Source organism: Protopterus annectens, chromosome 5.part0, assembly GCF_019279795.1.
Source record: "Protopterus annectens isolate FY-2018-M chromosome 5.part0, PAN1.0, whole genome shotgun sequence".
Lineage (NCBI taxonomy): Eukaryota > Metazoa > Chordata > Ceratodontiformes > Protopteridae > Protopterus > Protopterus annectens.
In genome coordinates this window covers 1,612,318,456-1,612,336,148 of record NC_056735.1, presented here as the reverse complement: position 1 = coordinate 1,612,336,148, position 17,693 = coordinate 1,612,318,456, and the positions used below count along the sequence as shown (strand labels likewise).

Here is a 17,693-nt window from a genome sequence, read left to right as displayed (position 1 = left end):
TAACCCAAATCTTCCATCCTTTAAACTTATGCTAAATTAATACCTGTCAAAAACTTGGATCTGCTCCTGCTCCAGTCCTGGTTAATTGCCTACCTCTCTACTTCATCTAATCTCACCTAACCTTTTTCTTCCGTCTTTTTCCAAACTGTACCATATACCTCTGTTTACTTTTTTTACTCTCTCTTTCCTATTCCTTTCTTCTTCTGTGTGTTTCCTTTTCTTATACTGTCTACTTCCTTTCTCAGTAACTAGTAGTCTTACTTCTTTAATTATAGCTAGCATCATATGAGCATTTTATTGTAAAACAGTAATCTGTTTTTTCAATACAAATGTATATTCTTGTTCATTCCACATACCGTATAACTCTAGGTCTCTCAATAAGCTCTCGTGTCCTATCTTTAATACTTATTTGAATTATTTTTAATGTAATTGCTACAGCAATAAATATGTATTGCAGTCAACTTTCTGTTACACTGTATTTTTCTTTTATATTGTCTTTCAATCTTATGCTGCTTTTAATAATATTTGAAACAGTCATTGTATGTCTTCTGTAATCAGAAACAGTGGTCAATGTACTGCTAACTGGTACATTTTTAGCCCAGTTAGACTTTCCCGGTAAACAAATGTCAATAAATAACTAAAAAAATTTCATAAACACATCTAAGAACATATAACTATAAATTCAAAACAGTATGGCAAGTCAAGAGATTACTGGAATAAAGGTCTGACAGTGATAATAGCTATATCGATCGAATTATCAGTGAAACAAAGATATAACATTGGCATTAGGTGTACCAGTATTTACTTCTATAATCACAACTCAGCACATTTTGATTGACATAATGCATACATGTCTATGAATATATGTATGGTTTACATGCACTCATTGTTTAATATTGCTTAATCTGTTGACATTTTGGCATAATTGTATCCTTGTACCCACCCTGGTGGGACTGTGCAGAAGTGATTGTGATCTGTGTGAGTCACATGCCAAAAGGCTGTGATGTCATACACAAATGAAGCATGATTGACTGACATGCAGATTTGCCAGTGACATCATGCATAGCTAGGTACCCTAGAACAGATCTTACTACATTAAACCTGAAATGAGGAAAAGTTAAATCCAAGTACAAAAATAATTAATTAAATAAGTAAATAAATAAAATAAAATCACAGTGCTTTGTCCAGTTCATAACTGCTTAAAGGCATGCTTGCATGGGTGAAGGAGACTACAAAAGGCACTTATAAAGAACCATATTCATTTAAGTACCCACCTGGTTTAAACAATTCCCTTTCTTTGATTCTGGGGCTTAAAGAAAAGGCTTGGAAATTATAACTAAGAAGTATATACAAACAGAATGTATCTATGTAATCGTTAGTTGATATACAAATATTTATTGTCTACCGTTGTAAGAAATTTTGGATGGACTTTATTCATCTGTTCATTTACCAAGTTATGGTAAAAAAATGAGTTCCATATTTTTACAGAAAACAATGTTTTCAGTAATGTGATTTAGAGTTAGTTCACTTATTTTAAACTTAAGCTACTACTTAACTGAGTATGTTTTTATAAGTGTTTTTTGTGGTCCCCTTGACCCATTGAAATGTGTTACATTTTGTAAGAGTGTTGTTTTCTAGTTTTCCATATTATATTTTTAAACACGTAGGAGCAGAAAAATAAATTAATTACTTCTGAATATTCATTGGTTAACAATGTTTAACAATTTTCAGTTAACTTAATATAAACTCTTACAATCATTTTTTTATCATTTTGAAGCAGTCTTTTTTTGTTGGTGAGCGAAAAGCTGATGATGTAGCTTTTAAAGCTTAAATAAAATGTTTTTCAAATTCACTTTTAAGACTACCAGTTTGTGCTGGTTATTGGCTTCCCGTTCTGGAATTGGTGGCTGCCTTTGCGGGTTATTAGATGTTTACCCTATTGTAACTTGGATGAACAGCTTATGACATGCATTTATGACCCCAGCTTAAGTTAATTAGCAGTGAGCTCTGTGCCAAAGCAGGTAAATACTGCATGTCATGTAAACTGATTTAGATCTGAAAAAGCTCGTATAAGGGCAAAAGTGCTTATTTATTTGTTTTTCAATAAAGAAGTTTTGATTTCTAAACAAGTTATAATTGCTTGATTACTCTGAAGTCTCAAATGAGTTTTTCTGCAGTGGATGGTTCTTTTTTTCCTGATTTTGTTTTCTTTTTATTTATGATTATTCTCACCCAGCAGCTTTGCTGCTTACAAGTACCAGTCTTCCCTGTGGACTATGCATACATGCATATATATATATATATATATATATATATGTATGTATGTATAGATAGATGCACACACACACACACACACACATACTCCAGTAAATGATACAACCCTCGTGTGTGTGAGACTGAAAACTTCAACATTGAACAAACCGTCTTTTTCGTTGCTTTTACCAATCAAAAGAAAAGGAAGCAGTCCTTAGATGGCCCAGATCCTCATAAGAGCAGGAGAAGTAATGAGCCGCAAGATGTCAACATGATACAGAGAATGTGGAACCAGATGAAACGGACTTGATATGGAATATTTCCAAGAGACATTTAACTGACTGTGAACACTCTTTGTTTAACAGAAGACTTTCTTTCATTCCTGCTCAATCGGCTGATATAGCAGATGTCCTAATTGATTGTAAGTTATTTTTATGTAATGTACAGCTTAAAATGATGTTTGGTACAAATGATAATGCCGACAGTAATTTCATTTTTAGAAAACTTAGCTTGTATTCACCTCAGAGTCATCCTTAATTAGATGTTTTTTACATATTTTGTGAAAAAGAACTGTATGCATTTTTTACTTGTGAGAATAGAGCAAGGGGCTTGGAAAATTTAACCAAGGAAGAGAAGTTAGCATTAAAAGTACTTGAAAATGATACATCAATTGTAATACGACCAGCAAATAAGGGGTGTAATAGTGACCATGGACAGGCCATATTATTTTCACTGCATGAATGAAATTTTGCAAGATGAACATACTTATAAGATTATAGATGACAGTATGATTAATGAAATCAGGGACAATATGTTAAATGTGTTAATGGAAAGTGTTAATAATGAAATTATAACAAAAGATTTGTTCAGATATTTTATCAACCACTTTACAAGAACTACCAAAGATCCATAAAGATCCCTATGCCCCACCATTTAGACGTATAGTAGCTGGTGAGGGATGGCTAACAGAGCCACTATCCGTTTATGTAGATAAGCAATTAAATCCTGTGCTACAGACCCATGAGTACATTTTACAGGATAGTAAACAATTCTTACAGGAATTGTATGATTTCACCAAAGGTGATGTGAATGGGATGAGAGGTGATGAGGTGTCACTGTTCACAGTAATACCCAACAGAGATGGAATAAGAATGGTGAAAAGTTTCTTGATAAAAAAGGAGATGTTCTACTGGACAGATCAGTGTATTATGTGACTTGTTAGGACTGATTTTGGAAAGCAATGTCTTTGTCTTTGATATGAAGTACTATTCACAAGTATCCTGTGTGGCTATGGGCACTCCATGCGCCAATAGTTACGCCAATATGGTTATGGCGGAATGGGAATTGGCATGCATGCTATCACATCCTTTAGCAAGGTCATGCATACAGTTTTATAGACGTTTTGTAGATGACCTTTTCATTTTATGGAAAAGGAGCGTAACTCAGCTTAAGAATTTTGCACATGATATTAACACAACCAATGAATTTTTAAAGTTCACTTTGAAATATTCAGATAGGTATATTGAATTTTTAGATGTTGAGATTAATATTGACACATTAGGACAGCTACATTCTGATAGCTTTAGGAAGACTTGTCCATAGGACAAGTATGCACCCCGCCCCACATTTTTAACAATGTTGTCAGGGGCCAAGCAGTGAAATGCTCCAGACTGGCAGATAGAGATAGTCGTGAGAGAGAGTATGAGAAGGAAATTAGTAAACTAGAGAAAGGTTTTACCAATAGGGGCTATAATAAGGAACAGGTTAGGCAGGTTTACCAAGCCACAAAATGTATGAGAAATGATAGAGCTAAACCCTATTTTTCAGCCTATAGGGCATCTGGTAACACTAGGACATTTGATAACAAAAGAAGGGTTCCCCTGTGTCTTACCTATACTAGGGACAGCAAGTTATTAAACAACATTTTTGCCAGGAATTGCCATATTCTTCAGTTAGATCATAAAGTGGCCGAGTTAGTGGGAAATAGACCATGGATGGTATACAAGAACACGAAGAACTTGAGGCGTAGGTTATGTTGTCCAAAGATGGACTCACAGTTAGTTCCTATACCTAAGGGTATGGGCACAGTTAAATGTGGTCAGTGTAATTTCTGTGAATATATTTATGAAGGGACAAAGTTTATACATCCTGACACAGGTAGATCTTATGTGTTAGAGACAGATGCTAACTCTAACTTCAGGAATTTGGTCTACCTTGCTCGCTGCTGCACTTGTGCATTATTTTACATCGGGATAACAAACAGAAGGTTAAGACAGAGAATCAGGGACCACATGTATTGTTTGAGAAGGGGGCATGTATATAGTGCTATAGCAAAAGACATTTTGGAGTTAGGCAGTCAGCACCATTTTAAGCTCACTGTCTTGGAGACTACATGAAAACATCAGGTTGGGGAATATTAATAACATCACTGAAGAACAAGAATTAAAATGGTTAATAAAATTTAGTGCACACCTGGGGAAGGGACTTGACCACATAACTATTACATCAAAGCTGAAAAATATAAGATTATTGAAATAAGGTGAAGTAGTGTGTAATTCTATATTTTTTACTATTTTGTAGTATGTTTGTCACTGATACATTTTTATTGCCTGCATATTTCCATAGTCTGTATTTTTAATGCCTGTATTTCCTCTTTGTAACTTGGCAATGAATTGGTTACTTGTAAATTAGACATGACTAGTGATAGGCTGATTTAAAATGTATGAGGGGTTAAAAGTATGAGTTTTATGGCTGTTTCTAATAAGGTCTGAGGAAGCAAACTTACTGTTTCTGAAAGAGCTTACCTAATAAACGTTTTTAAGAAAGATTGTGAATTTTGTACATTTGGAGAATCTGCTGTGAGCTGCTGGAAGTGGTTTTTGCTGTATATATATATATATATATATATATATATATATACACACACACATACACACACACACACACACACACACACACACGTGTGTGTGTATATATATATATATATATATATATATATGTATGTGTGTGTGTGTGTGTGTGTGTACATTCATATATACACACATACATCCACAAAGTACATGCAAAAAAGCTAAAATTGTGCAAGAATCATTGAATCTCAAGAGTAAGAAAGTTTTCGCTTGAAACCCCTGGATCCTGGGTCTGGTGTAGGATTAGAGTTATTGAACAACTTAATAAATGTTTTGACTGTGACTCCTAGGAGCTGAGTGCTGGATCTTTTGTGGAAGTGTTTGTTATTCAATGGTCCTTGCATTGTTTTAGCTACTTTATGTGCAGTTTGTGGTTAGTAATTTTGTAAACTGGATTTTAACTGCACTTTAAATACAGAAGAAATTTTATGTCATTCCTTGAGAAAGGGTAAAAATAATAGTTGTATAGGCCCAGGCCAGATTCTGGGGCATTTTATTTTTATGTTTAAAGGAAAACTCCAATCTGCCATTGATTTTAACTCAATCCTTAGGTTACCTTTCTTCCTACACTGTGGTTCCAGTGTTGTGTAGATATCAGAAACCTGCTTGTACTTTATAAAACCTTCATTTCCTTGGCTTGGAATCAAAGAAAGGGAAAGCCCATCTACTTTTTTTTAAGCTCAGCTTCTTAAATACTTTACAGAGGAATGTGTCACCGACTGCATGACATACCATAGACGCAGTGAAATTTGTAGTTTACCCTGTCAGGTACTGCTGTCAGTCTTAGATAGGGATTTGGTCAGGAACTCAGCAGCTGCTGTAAAACGAAAGAAAGCTGTGGAACTGTTTTCCGCTGTCTTTATTGCAGTGAGGAGGAGAATTTAACACTCCCCTTTCATAGTAAGACAAAGCAACAGGGGTGGCTCGTGGTATCGGACTGCCGGACTGCAGCCCTCCTACCTAGAAAAAACAAAAGAAAAAATCTGTGAAACAAAAAAATCACGAGTCCCGACTGGACACATTGGCGAACTCAGACTGCCTTTATCAGTAGTCCAGATGCAGACAAAGAGGTACCCAGCAATCTGTGCTGTGAGATAGCCAGGAATCTGTGCAGTGACGACAGCACAGAACAGAGGAGCTCCGGACTGCTTCCCCTGCAGGCAGGGCCAATGAGATGTGAGCTCTCGCAGGGATTTTGCTGTGCGGGCTTTGTGAGTGGAGTATACTGCTGGACAAATGGTCTATGGCTGGATGGGCTTCGTACACATGGATTTGTGAAATGAGTAGGTGAAGCCTTGCCGCTGGCTGGATGGGCTTCGTGAAACAAGTAGGTGAAGGCTTCGTACATGTTCTGTTCATGAAATGGGTAGGTGAAGGCTTTGGACAAAGGGTGTGTGTGTGTGGGTGTGTGTGTGTGTGTGTGTGTTTGTAAAATGCCCCAGTTGCTATATACTGGTGGCTAGAGAGAACAAATGATGGTGGGTAGAGATACTCAGGCTTGAACCCTGTACCTTGGATGCAGGTGGTAAGGACCTGTATTCCCTATCCACCACCATTTCTAAAAAAATTTTCAGATTTTTGCCTCATATTTGTTCTGTTCCTCATAAAATCTGTGGTTTCTGTATCTACATTTTTCCTTGCAAAGTCTGTAGTGCAGTGGTGCACTGGTAGCATTGCTGCCTGACAGCTACAGGTTCTCTGGTTTGATTCTTGGCTGGGGTGCCTTCTGTGTGGAGTCTGCATGTCCTCCCATCTTACAAAGATGTGTCTGGAGTTTCTCCCTGCTCTGCTGAAAATTGTCTTTTGTTCCAAGTCAGACTAGTTTCCTGGTTAAATGTTTAAAAATAACAGGCATTTGAATTTCAGACTTCATATTCTAAAGAAAGTACATGGTAACACAAAACTGTTTATTCTAGCAGATGTCTAAGTTTATAACATGGATATTTGAAATTTGTCCCTATTTTTGGGACTGTATTCCCCCATTATTGGTTTGTCCAGGTATTTTATGCTAAGGTTGGGAGCTATCTATGGTGAGAACTGAATTCATTGAATGTTTGGGGGCTGTATTCCCCCCATTACTGGCTTTGTCCACATGTTTTTTGCTAAGAGGTTGAGAGCTATGGTGAGAACTGAATTCACTGAATATGTTTGGGGGCTGTATTCCCCCATTATTGGCTTTGTTCAGGTGTTTTGTGCCAAGAGGTTGACAGCTATGGTGAGAACTGAATTCACTAAATGGTAGCCATTTAAGTTTGTCTTCCTCTCTTTCACAAAACAGCTGATTTGGCATAGTGGTATGTTTCTCTGACTGTTGTACACAGGATCCCCTGGGTTAAAGACGTGGTAGTGAAATGTATGGTGGTAACACAGCATTTTATTCTAGCAACTTTCCAACATTGTACAAGCAATGTTTAAAATGTGTCCCTGGTTTTTGGGCTTTTGCCCCCCCCCCAATAAATTTTGGCTTTTTCCAGATTTCTTGTGCTGCAAAGTTCAGTGATCCAACTGTGTGTCTAATAGATTTTACAAGGAGCTGAGAGCTGCAGGGGAACAAAACTTTAGTGCTGCTTATTCTGAGTCTGCTTGCATTTTTAATAGCACAACAGGTAGTGTACTTGCTTTTGAAGCAGAAGGTTGTGGGTTCTACTCCCACAGTAGATAGATGCATTGCTGATACTGTACTGTGTTGTAAAGTGGGTGGATGCTGCAGTCCTTTTTGGCAAAGATACCTAGAGTAGTAACTATGAACCTGTTATCAGTTTGCCATACAGTCCCTATTGCGATATTACTAGCTTATCATTTCTTTAATGCATGCAACATAGGCAATTTATTCCTCAAGGGCAACAGGCACTTTATTTGTAGATGAATAAACAATGACATATAAAGTTGTTTGCTAGCAGCAACCTCTTCATTGTTACAGATTTCTTTAATGTGAAACTATTTAGATGACTTTTACACTTCAGAGATTGTGCATATTTATTGATACTGGTGGACTGTAGAAGGTCGAGTAGACTTTTATGATGGAAATGTTCTGAATTGGGTAGTTTTGTCATTGGTGCATGCATTTTGTTTCATTGTTTACTAATGTTCAAAACAATAAATTTAAAATGCCCTCTAACAACTGTACTGTATTGTACAAGGAATACAATTTAATACAATCGGGAAGGTGTATCAAAGAGCATGTGTATGTTTTGTGTTCAAGGGGCCTATGATTTGAAGACAGCCCAAAGTTAATCTTTATCTGCTACTGGCAAAATGTATTTTCTTTGAATGTGGGTTTCAACGCTGTTTCAATGCATGTAAGTTTCAAGGGCAGAGAAGTTTTAATGCTAAGTCTGTTTTCATTGTGAGACTGCATTGCTTTGTTTAGCAGATATCTATTGGGGTTTGTGCTGTAAAAATGCAAAATAAAACTTTCAAATGAAATCCAAATCATCACAGAAGTAAAGCAGGTATGCACATTAGTGTTTATGGTAAATGGGGCAAAATAACCAAGAAATGGGACACTGGAATGGTTGCAGGGGGGAGGCTGCAATCGACCATGATTTTGAGAGGGGAAGGGCAGCAAACTCAGACAGCCCTGGTTGAACTATACCTCTCAGCTGTCCATATTTTTGCAGAATGAATACATATTTGCTTCTTATTTTTGGTTTATTCCTCATAAAATGTGTGGTTTTCTGGCAAATCATTTAGGAATGAAGTCACTAAATGACAGACATTGAGTTTTACATCATAACCTTCAGAAAAATGCATGCTAAAGCAAGACCTGTTATTCTATCAACTGTCTTAAGTTTATACAAGAGCAATTTTTAGTAGTGTTTATATGTTCCCCCAATATATTTGGCCTTCTCCAGATGTCCTGCATTAACAGGTTGTGAGGTACGTGCAAATAAAATTGCTTTATAGAATTAGGCATATCCAAACCTCTCAACTGTCCCCGATTTTGGCTCAAAATGTTGCTCTTCCCCTAATAATCCCTCTGCAAATTGGCAATTTTGGAAGAAAACATGGAGGGTTTACAGTTAATAAATAACTGTAATAATTAGTTATAAATTACTTTTATTTCAGAAATGCATGTAGATTATTTTATTTTGTCAGCTGCTCAAGTTAGCAGTACTAATATTAAAAGTGTCCCTTCTTTGACAGGTTCCCAGCTGTATTGTGTGGCTATTTTATATTTTTGCATCACATTTTTGGCCCATTTTTCATAAAATTGTGATTTTTTTGGCAAATTAGTGGCAAATCATTAAAGACTGAAGTTAGAAAATAATGAAAGACATTTGAGTTTCAGATTTCGTACCTTTCAGAAAATTCATACTAATGCAAGACCTACTATTCTATTATCTTTATAAGTTTATAAGAGCAATATTTAAAAATTGTCCTTATTTTTGGGCCTTTGTCCCACGTCTATGTATGGCTTTGTCCAGATTTCCTGCTCTGAGGTTGAGAGGTATGACAAATGTGTCAGGGCCATTGCAGTCAGCCAGAGACATTTCAAATTGTGACAAACCTGTTGCACCCCACTCCCCCATGTAGTGACTCTGGATGTGTCCAAGCAAGGCAAGGAGCAGTTATGCAGTGTAAATGTGCAGACTATTCCCCCCATCCAAGGTAAACACAAGTACTACAGTGGCTTTTCATCTGTCATTGATTTTGCAGAATGTTCTGGTTTCTGTCATTTTTGATATATGCTTATTATTATTCAGAAAGTGCCTTTTGCTCTGTGTTTAAGTAGCAGTGCTTTAATGACCATCAGGTAAGCTTGTCTGATATTGTAAGATGCAAGTAAGCAGTATTGCCAACATTGAAAGCCTTTCTGTTGTTGCCATGCAGAGAATACTTACATAACTAGATGATGTATAAGCCTTGTGTATTGAAATGCATATGACAGTATTTATAATAAAGGCCAGGATTAGATTATGTTAAGCTCATTATAGGCTTTACCTGCAAACTAAACAGAATGCCAATCTATCATGCGTGGGTCCATATCCTGTGCAGTAATCCTTTAAGCAATATATGTTGAGCTTGTTTCTTGTTTGCTTTTCATTTTTTACTTTGATCATGTTTTCCCAATGAAACAAGTAGATAGTTGTCAGGCAGCAGGTCTTTTTTGGATAAGAAACATTTTTACAAGTGGGGGTATCACAGAGATTGCTACTTTCAGCATGTTACTTGGTACTTAAAATTGAATATAAATTATAATTAGAACTGGAGTGCAAGGAGAAGTGATTTGAGTTAAGTGCTGCTTTATACTTGATTTTGACTGGCATTCCAGTAATGTATTTAAAAAGTAATTTATTTTTTCATGCCTCACATCCTTTTTGTTTCCATCTAGATGGTACGTAAACTGTCATGCAGCCAATGGATTGAAATATTTTTTTTCTTCTACACTTCATTTTGTCTTGATTGGACTCCCATAATGATGGTTTGGCACCCAGGGCAGAGTATTTAATTAATGTTTTTGTGGTTTTGAGCATAGCTCCTCCCCTTTCTAGTTTGTCACACCCATTCCCATTGACCCCACCCATTCAGCTGTCTCCTGCAGCCCCCTTTTGATTTGAAGTCACCAGCTGCTACTGCAAAGCAATGAGATCAGTCAGAGGCTTAAAGGCAGTTGTCACTGTGACAAAAGGAGATACTGCCAGCACAGCTTGCTGAAATTTTGTAAATAATTATATGTCATTTGTAAATATCAAACTGATTTATACAAGATGCTGGTGTTACAAAATGTTTTAGAACTGTATATCATATAAGATGCTTGTGTTGCAAATGGATAAGAACTGCATGTCGTGTATATCAAACTGCTCTGTACAGATGTATGCGTTGAAAAGGTATTTCCAAAGTACTGTGTTTAAAATGTATCCACAGTGTGCCCTACTGGAAGAGAGCAGAAATGTACATGAACTATTGTAACTGTTTAAATGTATATATTTTAACAGTGAAAACTGGAATACAGGAGGTTAACTTCAGTCCAGCAATCGTTAGAAAATATCTGAAATTAAATTACTTTGTAGGCTACAGTTTTCAATGCAGCTAGAGACAAACAGTGTGTACTAGGAAGCTTTCTGAATTGTCTTCAGAGTGAACTAATTACTACCTCTGAAAGTTTGAAGGAATGCAGTTGTTTTATGACTTCCATCATCTGCCAAAGATCTGAGCAAAATCCCTTGTCTATGTATTTTTACAGGTAGATGCTAAATGCTACCAGCTGTCATCAGTGGTTCTGCTTGGGAACTGGAAGCCAGATGAGCAGAAATTATGTCATTCTGTAAGCTATCCCAGCAGTAATATTTTAGATACTAATTTGAGAAGTCTCTTAGTGAGATAGAGCATTCTGTATTGGACCTGACAACAAGAACAATTCACCACATCTGGCTTGCTCTATTAGTAAGTTCTTAGGTTATAGTAATTCTCTTAGGTACAGTCAGGAATGTAGCAAAGCTTAGTTTAGATCTTTTTCTTTATTTATTTGAGACTGTCCTGCAATGTTGTTTTAAATATTTCTTGTGGTTTTGAACTCAGATGTCACTGTGAATATATATTTAGTGTTGTCTTGTTTTTTATTATTTATTATTAAATATATTTAAACATTTCATTGTGGCTGATCTGTGTAGAGATATTTATATTTTGACAGTACTTGCATATTTATTTGGTGATGCTGTGTGGGCCACTCCTAATAGCCTTGCTCTTCGTCAAAATAACATTTGTATTAGTATTAATATTACTTAGTAAAATTGGTTGCCCTTTGTTAAGGACCTTAAAATAGCTGTTGAAGAGTGACTGGTGGCAGTGGAAGCTACCTTCTAGTCTGGACAGAAGGGTGCATAGCTAGTAAACCAGTGCCAACCTCTCCCAGGTGTGTGTCTGTGTGTTTGTAACTCAAACCTCAAAGAGTGTGTGTGCCAGCTACTTGGGCAAGGACACAAAGCACTGGTTGGACAGAGAAGCATGCTAGAGGTGTTGGCTTGGTCATGCAACTGAGATCTCAACTCTATAGCTGTGCCAGTGGGGAGTCTTACTGGGGATCTGGAGAAAGAGTGAGAAACCAGCCTAGGACTGACTGTGGTCTCTGTGTGCTCTTAAGTGAAGTTGCATTTGATGCAGAGAGCTGCATCTAGAAATACTGTGAGTCTACCTGCTATCCTCCGAGTGAATTTCCCCCCACAGGTGCCAGTGGTGAGGATTGAGGCTCCTTGAATACTGGTCCAGTGGAGGGTCGTCACAGTCACCTCTTCTGACAAATTTACATAAGCAGCATCATAGTCTTGAAATGCTAAGCTTTAATTGTTGTTTTTTTTTTATAGTAGTTTGTATATTAAAGTAACGTAAATGTAATATCAAAGATTTCTTTGGTATTTAGAGAAAAGTCAGAAAAATGTTTTTTTTCCTTGTAAAGTATTAACACATTTACCATTTGAAGCCCCCCACACACACACACACACACACACACAGCGGACAGAACTTCAGAAAGAAAGACAGGTGGCAGCCCTATCAACTAGGTGCACTGGTATTTATAAAATGGTCTTTTCTGCCTTTTTTTTTGTGAAATCCTTCCAGACGGGGATGAATGGTTATGGCTTAAATCACATGGTGTCTATAGGAGGTGTGTCGTGTCTTGAATCATCTCTATTTTTTGTTAAAAAAAAAAAATTCTTTTAGGTGAAGTAATATTTGGTGCAAATGCATTTTTTATATTTATGGTTTCTCCTGTGTGCATGTGTGTTTTTTAACACTTCTTTTAATGCTGATTTTTATTAACTGATTGTTTTTATGGTTTATGTACTTAATAGGTAGCGTCACTTTAAGCGATCCAGTGCTTTACAGCTTTTAATTGTTTTCCATTTAATCTATTAATTATTTATCCAATGGTCATGTAGTAAGAGGTGTTTGGAAGAGTATTTAGATGGCCAATGAGCTTACATTACATTCTGAAGAAGTCCTTATAACAGACAAAAGTGCTTAATGTTTTATATCATATTTTAGATTTGGTTTATTAAAGTTTTTTGTGGCACAGTACATATTCTTTAGTTTTGCTTTTATTTGTGCAATTAAATATTAGTATTGGTGAGAACATAATTTTGTTCTTTGGTCCAGCTAATTTAGAGTATAATTTCAGTGGATACACTTAAGTACATTGCTTCATAAGTATATAACTACGAAATCATCTTGCTTGCTAAAAAAAATGTTTATATCTTATGTAAACTGTAAATTCAATTTTTTTAAGGCTTCTGCAAGGATTCATAGGTTATGTACTAGGCTAGCTTCCCTTGCTAGCCTAGCCTGTTTATACTTGTATTGAAGAGTGTCCAAAAAGTTCACAAGATGATCATAGATTGCAAAGCTGTTTTATATGGGGAACTTCTTGGAATTTTAGATCTATATTCTACAACTTGCAGATGGTTGAGAGGTAGATTGCATTTTTGCATTTAACATATGAACAGTTATATAATGAGGAGCTACCAGTATTATTAATCTTTGATACACTCAGGACAAACACAAATATAAGAAATCAGAAAGTGGTGTGGTTTAGTAGGACTGTTGAAAAAAATCAAGATTGTCGTCATTGTTTATGTTTATAAAGTATGGAACAAATTGCTTATGAACATTAGAAATGGTTAAATTTGTTTAACTCATCCCAAGAAACATGGATGAATGATAGTATTTATTCATTAAAACAGAGACTATATATGGCCTTAGAATCTTATGGGCAGGTATTATAAAGCTATGATATATAAGGTAGTACTGAGGAATTGTAGTTTTCTAGCCTTAAGGAATAGTGTACACTTTCTTTACAGAAGAAAAAGCAAAAAAAAAAGGGGGGGGGCAAGGTGTATAGGAATGACATTGGCATAGGAAATATTAAATAGACTGTTGACATAACTTCTTATGTAAGGTACATGTCAGATATTACTTTGCATTCTTATTAAAAGTAATAACACAGGATTCAAGCTGGTATGGCTTGTTTAAGCAATGTTTTAATAAATTAAAAGAAGAGATGAGCGCTTTCACCTTGTCATAGCTTATTCAGATCTGAGGTACACATACACAGTACATATTTTTTTGGTTTGGAATAACTCTGTCCTTATGTGTGGCCTATCTCTGACCATTTCCCTATCTCTGTCCCCCTATGTTTTCTGGAACTGGGAACTTTCATACACATCTTCACGGTTTACTGTCATTTTCGCTAACGACAATTGGATGGCAGGAATTATGCCGAAAGTCAGATTGTCATTCACAACATGTGAAATGTATTGCAAATTCGAACACACTTATGCGAATGCAGTACAGAGATCACGGTTTGGAAATTCATCCATATCCCCACTGTCGTGCGATCTCGGAGTTGGAATATATTGTTAGGGGGTGTGGGGGTGCAGGGGAACTTGCTCCCCTGAAAAAGCGTGATATGTTATATAGGAGTTTCATTTACATGAGCTTCTATATGGTTATCACATGATGTTTTCGAAGATAATGTCGACTCTTCTGAGTCGATCAGTTGAGTCAATATTATGACCCGGTCGTGATTCCAGTTTCGATCGTTTGATTCGAAATTGCGAACGGAAAATATTTTGCCTTTCGCAATTTTGATAGTAAACCCATCTTCACAGCTTTTTTTTTTTTTTTTCTCAGCTTGTCTTATATGGTATGTGGTATCTTCACTGCTGTGCTGTATTTTCCTCCCAGTCAGTTATAGTTTAAATGAAATCCTTTGTAAAGTGTTGTTTTCCCTATGTGATATCACTGAAAGGTTCAGTAAACTTTACACTTGAAAATGTCAGAATACGGCTAATGTTGGGGATACATTCACAGGCTTTTAATGGGTTCACCTCAGAACACCCCCGTCCTCCTAGTGATATCACCTTGGAATACAATAGAATTATGAGAGTATCCTTAATAAAAAGTCTGTGAAGCTTTATATATATATATATATATATATATATATATATATATATATATGAATCTACTTTAGAAATTCGACACTTCAGAAGATCGACACTCAGAACGACGAGACCAAAACAATGACAGCTTACATAAACGAAACATCACATAACTGACATTTTAGAACAACGACAGCATCCTGTGTACACATTGCAATCATTGTGAAAAAGTTTTAAAAATAAGATGCAAAAGCGCCATTATGAAGTATAAGTAAAGCAGCTAAGCATACTACCGCTGTGCTATGCACCATTTCAGTTAGACTAGCTGTACACATGGAAGCTTCAGGAGCAGTTGGCAGTGCATATAGCACTATTAAGTTCCAGAAAGGAAAAGAGTTACTGGTGTAGAGTCATTCCTTATGTTAAGCGATTACAAAACATGTTCACACGGGAATCCCTACAATCCCTGTTTAACACTATGTATACACTTTACACTGCCTTTTCCCCTGTGTATTGTCGTTGTTCTGAAACGTCGGTTATGTGATGTTTCGTTTATGTAAGCTGTCGTTGTTCTGGTCTCGTCGTTCTGAGTGTCGATCTTCTGAAGTGTCAAATTTCTAAAGTAGATCCATATATATATATATATATATATATATATGTATATATATATATATATATATATATATATATATATATATATATAAAAGTACAGTATTGGTATGATGGGATGTAGAATGCATTGTAGCACTTAAGCTGTAATGTGCTGTGATGTATACATAAAGTGCAGCAGAACAATTTATTATTACTGCAATTTAGGAACAATATGGGGAACTTACAGCTTAAGAAAACATTATGCTTCTTGCCATATAATTTCTGTTTTGTATCATTTACTTTTTTCCTCCAAATAAAAGTTATTTACATTGATAATTATGTAATAGCAGCACATCAACTGAATCTGGACATCATTGGTAGCGATAACGTATATTTTTCATGTATTGAAATCTACAGTATTTCGCTGGTTAATATGTAAATAAAAGGTACAAACAAAGCTTTTAGAATAACATTTTTAACAAACATGAAGCATTTAAAATAATGATTCCAGTCTGTATATATATATATATATATATATATATATATATATATATATATATATATATAAAGATCCAACATGTATATTGTCTGTGAGAACCAACAGTTTGATCCAGTCACTTAGAATGTAAACCTCCACAGGCCATTGCATACTAGACAAATAACACACACAAAAATTCTCTCAATTCTCATTTTGATCATTCGGTTTATACCACTTGCTTCCAATGAACTGGAAGATTAGTCTGATTTTCAGTGATTTACATAGTCCATAACCCAGCCACTGGGGATGCACAAGCCAGTGAATTTCTTTGTGCCGGTCCCAAGCCCGGATAAATGGGGAGGGTTAAGTCAGGAAGGTCATCTGGCGTAAAATTTTTGCCAAATAATACATGCGGACAACAGTACAGATATACATACCGGATCGGTTGAGGCCTGGGTTAACAAAGACCACCACCAGTACTGTTGGCTAACAAGGTGCTTGTGGAAATTGGGCTACGGTTGGCCGAAGGAGGAGAAGAGGGGGAAGGCTTGCCCGAAGGCAGGCAAAGGCTAGGACTGTGATAGTGAGAGTCGGAACTTTGAATGTTGGCAGTATGACTGGTATAGGGAGAAAGCTAGATGATATGATGGACAGAAGGAAGGTTGATATATTGAGTGTGCAAGAGACCAGATGGAGGGGGAGCAAGGCTAGGTGTATCGGTGGCGGGTTCAAATTGTTTTATCATGGTGTTGATGGGAGGAGGAATGGTGTTGGGATTATCCTGAAGGAACAGTATGCTAAGAGTGTTTTGGAGGTGAAAAGAGTGATGTTTGTGAAGCTGGAAATTGATGGTATAATTATGAATGTTGTTAGTGCACATGCTCCACAAGTTGGGTGTGCGATGGATGAGAAAGAAAAATTTTGGAGTGAGTTGGATAAAGTGGTGATGACTGTACCTAAGAGTGAGAGACTGGTGATTGGAGCAGATTTCAATGGGCATGTTGGTGAAGGGAACAGAGGGGATGAGGAAGTGATGTGTAGGTATGGTGTTAAGCAAAGAAATGCAGAAGGTCAGATGGTAGTGGATTTTGCGAAAAGGATGGACATGGCCGCGGTGAAAACATATTCTAACAAGAGGGAGGAACATAGGGTGACATACAAGAGTTTAGGAAGATGCACACAGGTGGACTATGTCTTATGTAGAAGGGCCAGTCTGAAGGAGATTGGAGACTGTAAAGTGGTGGCAGGGGAAAGTGTAGTTAGGCATCATAGGATGGTGGTTTGTAGGATGACATTGGTGATCAAGAAGAGGAGGAGGAGTGTGAGGGCAGCACCAAGGATCAAATGGTGGAAATTGAAAAAGGGTAATTGTGAGGTGGAGTTCAGGGAAGAGTTAAGACAGGCACTGGGTGGCAGTGAAGAGTTACCGAATAGCTGGGTAACTACAGCAGAGCTAGTAAGGGAGATGGCTAGAAAGGTGCTTGGTGTGACATCTGGAAAGAGGAAGGAGGACAAGGAGACCTGGTGGTGGAATGAAGGAATACAGGAGAGTATACAGAGAAAGAGGTTGGCAAAGAAGAAGTGGTG

General features: G+C 36.6%; 1 protein-coding gene across 4 annotated transcripts in view; it reads left to right on the top strand.

Annotated features, from left to right (window-relative positions):
* CMSS1 (cms1 ribosomal small subunit homolog) overlaps positions 1–17,693 on the top strand; it is a 1,462,848-nt gene that overhangs the window by 489,388 nt on the left and 955,767 nt on the right. Inside the window, exon 1 of one of the 4 annotated variants that reach the window (XM_044071374.1) lies at positions 11,374–11,430. The exons of the other annotated variants lie outside the window; for them this stretch is intronic. Within the exon in view, the coding sequence (XP_043927309.1) occupies positions 11,421–11,430 (10 nt within the window). The 5' untranslated portion in view covers positions 11,374–11,420. Of the gene's footprint in view, positions 1–11,373; positions 11,431–17,693 lie in introns of those variants that run through there. 4 annotated transcript variants of the gene reach the window in all.